Source organism: Thamnophis sirtalis, unplaced genomic scaffold, assembly GCF_051295495.1.
Source record: "Thamnophis sirtalis isolate CommonGarterSnake01/CBP01778 unplaced genomic scaffold, rThaSir2_p1.2 scaffold_15, whole genome shotgun sequence".
Lineage (NCBI taxonomy): Eukaryota > Metazoa > Chordata > Lepidosauria > Squamata > Natricidae > Thamnophis > Thamnophis sirtalis.
The window spans coordinates 45491785-45496884 of NW_028261395.1; the positions used below are offsets into that span (position 1 = coordinate 45491785).

At 42.3% G+C, this 5100-nt stretch overlaps 1 protein-coding gene across 1 annotated transcript in view; it reads left to right on the plus strand.

Annotated features, from left to right (window-relative positions):
* Positions 1-247: 247 nt before the first annotated feature.
* Positions 248-5100, plus strand: part of TP73 (tumor protein p73) — a gene marked incomplete at its 5' end in the record, with an annotated part of 35340 nt that continues 30487 nt past the window's right edge. The window contains 1 exon segment of the mRNA XM_087701883.1: positions 248-493. Within this exon segment, the coding sequence (XP_087558009.1) occupies positions 248-493 (246 nt within the window).

Below are 5100 nucleotides of genomic sequence, written 5' to 3' on the forward strand. Positions count from 1 at the left end.
AGGGGGTGGAATGCAAAAGAGCCTCCCCCCCCCACAAGGACCCCGGCAAGGTATGTGGCAGGAGCCTCTCTTAACACCTGGCGCATCCTTGCACGGGCACACTGGGGCACGCTCGTTGCCAACGGAGGGCCACCTATCTCCTCCCGTCTGTGAAACTGACCGTCTCGACTTCTCTTCCCTTCCCTTCTTCTCTCTTCTCTTCCCCTCCCCTCCCTCTCTCCCCTCCCCTCACCACCCCACCCCACAGTCCCAGTACAATCTGCTAAACAGGAGCATGGATCAGACCGCGGAGAGCCGAGGAGCCTCCTCCACGCCTTACAGCTCCGAGCACATCGCCAATGTCCCCACGCTCTCCCCCTACTCCCAGCCCAGCTCCACCTTTGACACCATGTCCCCGGCGCCCATCATACCCTCCAATACGGACTACCCCGGACCCCACCACTTCGAGGTCACCTTCCAGCAATCCAGCACAGCGAAATCCGCCACCTGGACGGTAAGTGGACGTCTCTTACTACTTGGCAAAGTTGCTCGGAGGGTGTGTGTGTTTTTGTGAGTGGGTGTCGTATTGGAGGGGGGGGCTTGTGTTTTTTGGGGGGGGTTTGCTTCTCCTTAAGGGACGCGGTGGCTCAGGGGGCTAAGACGCTGAGCTGTGTCGATCAGAAAAGGTCGGCGGTTCGAATCCCCGGTGCCGCGTAACGGAGCGAGCTCCCGTGACTTGTCCCAGCTTCTGCCAACCCAGCAGTTCGAAATCACGTAAAAAATGCAAGTAGAAAAAATAGGGACCACCAATTTTGGTGGGAAGGGAACAGCGTTCCGTGTGCCTTTGGGAGTTGAGTCATGCCGACCACATGACCACGGAGACGTCTTCGGACAGCGCTGGCTCTTCGGCTTTGAAACGGAGGTGAGCAGCGCCCCCTAGAGTCGGGAACGGCTAGCACTTATGTGCGAAGGGAAGCTTTACCGTTAGTTTACTTTTCCTTGTGGGAATGCCACCCCAGATGGGATAGGGATGAGCTCTGCTCTTTCCCTCCCCAATTCAACCCCGGTCCAGAGCCCTAACATCCGGCACCACCAAGCCCATCCTCCAGAAACAGATGGACAGACATCCACAGCCAACCTCTCTGTGATTTTAAGGTTGGTCTCTCCAAAATTAGCCGCCCCCCCCCAAAAAATGAGATTTATCAGGGGTCCTTGGTGCTCTCTGAGCTTGGTTGTTTTCTTGCAGACTTTTCATTACCAAGCTGGGTAACATTATCAGTGCTAGAAAGGAATGGGGGGAGGAGAAGAGGAAGGGGAAGGAGAAGGAGAAAGAAGGAGAGGAGAAAGAGAAGGAGAAAGAAGGAGAAAGAAGGAGAGGAGAAAGAGAAGGAGAAGGAGGGGAAGGAGGAGGAGGAGAAGGGGAAGGAGGTGAAGGAGAAGGAGGAGAAAGAGGAGAAGGAGGAAGAAGGAGAGGAGAAAGAGAAGGAAAAGGAGAAGAAGGGGAAGGAGAAGGAGGCAAAGGAGAAGGAGAAAGAGAAAAAGAAGGAGAAAGGAGAGGAGAAAGAGAAGAAGGGAGGAGAGGAGAAAGGAGAGGAGAAAGAGAAGGAGGTGGAGGAGCGGGAGATGAAGGGGAAGGAGAAAGAGGAGGAAGAAGTAGAGGAGAAAGAGAAGGAGAAGAGGAAGGAGAAGGAGAAAGAGGAGAAAGAAGGAGAGGAGAAAGAGGAGAAGGAGAAGAAGAGGAGGAGAATGGGAAAGAATGAGTGGAGAAAGAGAAGGGGGAGGAGGAGGGGAAGGAGGAGGAGAAAGAGAAGGAGAAAGAAGGGGAAAGAGAAGAAGAAGAAGGGAAAGGAGAAAGAGGAGGAGGAGGGGAAGGAGAAAGAGAAAGAGAAGGAGAAGAAGGAGAAGGAGAAGAAGGAAAGAAGAGAAAGAGGAGAAGAAGGGGAAGGAGGAGAAGGAGAAAGAGGAGGAGGAGGAGAAAGAGAAGGAGGAGGAGAAGAGGAAAGAGGAGGAGAAGGAGGGGAAGGAGAAGAAGGAGAAAGAAGAAGAGGAGAAGGAGGAGGAGAAAGAGAAGGAGAAGGAGGAGGGGAAGGAGGAGAAAGAGGAGAAGGAGGAGGAGAAAGAAGGAGCAGAAAGAGAAGGAGAAGGAAAAGAAGGGGAAGGGGAAGGAGAAAGAGAAGGAGGGGAATGAGAAGGAGAAAGAGAAGGAGAAAGAAGGAGAGGAGAAAGAGGAGAAGAAGGAGAAAGAGGAGAAGAGGGGGAAGGAGGAGGAGAAGGAAGAAGAAGAAGAGGTTGGTGCTCTCCAACCTTGATCATTCCCTTCCAGATGTTTCACGACCCAAACTAAGTAACAGCATCAAGGCTAAGTCCTGGTTTGCGACCCACTTTGACTCATGAAACACCAGCAAGAAAACCCACAGAAGCTCATTTCAACCCTGAGCTGCTACCGATATTTACTTTTATCGATACGGAGATTCATCTCCGGTTTTCTATCGGCTAAAAAACAAACAAACCCGTTTTCTCGCACAGTGGCGGTGCAGGGCACAGGGGACTCCGCCAAAAGATCCCGGCACGTGGGGACGAAGTCTTTTGGGCTTGTGGTTCCCTTCCAGGAAGCCCTCGTCACAATCCCTGCCCTGTTTACTTGGGAAGCAGGATTGAAAAGTCTCATCGTTGGGCCCATTTTGTAGATTTCATCCAGAGAGCTACCATTAAAAAGGATTTGCCCAACTGCATTCCTGCAAAAGGAGAGGATGGCATTTACCCTTAAATATTCCCAGGGTTCACTTTGGTGGGTGTGTAAGTGTGGGTGGGTGTTTTGTGTGGGTGTTTTTCTGTGTGTGTGTGTGTGAAATGCAGCCCTTCACTCTCTTTCCTCCTGCCTATCAATACCTTTTAAGAGTGTGTGTGTGTGTGTAGATAGATGATAGATAGATAGATAGATAGGATATAGATAGATAAAGAGATAGAGATAGATAGATGTATAGAGATTAGATAGATAGATAGATAGATAGATAGATAGATAGATAGATAGATAGATAGATAGATAGATAGATAGATAGATAGATAGATAAAGAGATATAGAGTTATAGAGAGGTAGATAATAGATGATAGATAGACAGACAGACAGACAGACAGATAGATAGAATATAGATAAAGATAGATAGATAGATAGATAGATAGATAGATAGATAGATAGATAGATAGATAGATAGGCAGATAGGCAGATAGATAGATGATAGATAGATAGATAGATAGATAGATAGATAGATAGATAGATAAGGATATAGATAGATAAAGAGATAGAGATAGATAGATGTATAGAGATTAGATAGATAGATAGATAGATAGATAGATAAAGAGATAAAGAGAAAGAGATATAGAGTTATAGAGAGATAGATAATAGATGATAGATAGACAGACAGACAGACAGATAGATAGATAGAATATAGATAAAGAGAGATAGATAGATAGATAGATAGATAGATAGATATAGATAGATAGATAGATAGATATAGATAGATAGATAGAATATAGATAAAGAGATATAGATAGATAGATAGATAGATAGCATATAGATAAATATAGAGATAGATAGATAGATAGATAGATAGATAGATAGATAGATAAATAGATAGATAGATAGATAGATAGGATATAGATAAAGAGATAAAGAGAGATAGAGAGATAGAGAGATAATAGATGATAGATAGACAGACAGACAGATAGAATATAGATAGATAAAGAGAGAGAGAGAGAGAGAGAGAGAGAGATAGATAGATAGATAGATAGATAGATAGATAGATAGATAGATAGATAGATATAGGGATGGATGGATAGAAAGATGATAGATAGATAGATAGATAGATAGATAGATAGATAGATAGATAGATAGATAGATAGATATAGGGATGGATGGATAGATAGATAGATAGATAGATAGATAGATAGATAAAGAGATAAAGAGAAAGAGATATAGAGTTATAGAGAGATAGATAATAGATGATAGATAGACAGACAGACAGATAGATAGATAGATAGAATATAGATAAAGAGAGATAGATAGATAGATAGATAGATAGATAGATAGATATAGATAGATAGATAGAATATAGATAAAGAGATATAGATAGATAGATAGATAGATAGCATATAGATAAATATAGAGATAGATAGATAGATAGATAGATAGATAGATAGATAGATAGATAGATAAATAGATAGATAGATAGATAGGATATAGATAAAGAGATAAAGAGAGATAGAGAGATAATAGATGATAGATAGACAGACAGACAGATAGAATATAGATAGATAAAGAGAGATAGATAGATAGATAGATAGATAGATAGAGAGATAGATAGATAGATAGATAGATAGATAGATAGATAGATAGATAGATAGATATAGGGATGGATGGATAGAAAGATGATAGATAGATAGATAGATAGATAGATAGATAGATAGATAGATAGATAGATAGATAGATAGATAGATATAGGGATGGATGGATAGATAGATAAAGAGATATAGATAGATAGATAGATAGATAGATAGATAGATAGATAGATAGATAGATAGATAGATAGATAGATAGATAGATATAGGGATGGATGGATAGAAAGATGATAGATAGATAGATAGATAGATAGATAGATAGATAGATAGATAGATAGATAGATATAGGGATGGATGGATAGATAGATAAAGAGATATAGATAGATAGATAGATAGATAGATAGATAGATAGATAGATAGATAGATAGATAGATAGATAGATAGATAGATAGATAGATAGATAGATATCTTGGTGGGGTTTTGTTTTGTTTTTAAATCCAAAAAGCTGCATCTGGAGGTGGAGAAAAAAAAACCTGCTTTCTGAATCTATTTTTTCAGAGTTGGGCTGCGAAGGGGCAGATTGAAGTGCCTTAAAATGAATTAATTTTTAAATAAGAGAGAGTGGCTTGCAGCCAGATGTTCGGGCTGGATTTGGCCTTGCTGGGCACCTCTGGAGTCTTTGCCAAGAAACTGGGCTGGACAGATGTTTAGTAATATTACAAGTATCCTGGAAGGATGTCAGCTGTTCCGAGTTAATGCTGCCTTTCTTTGAAATTGACCGATTTT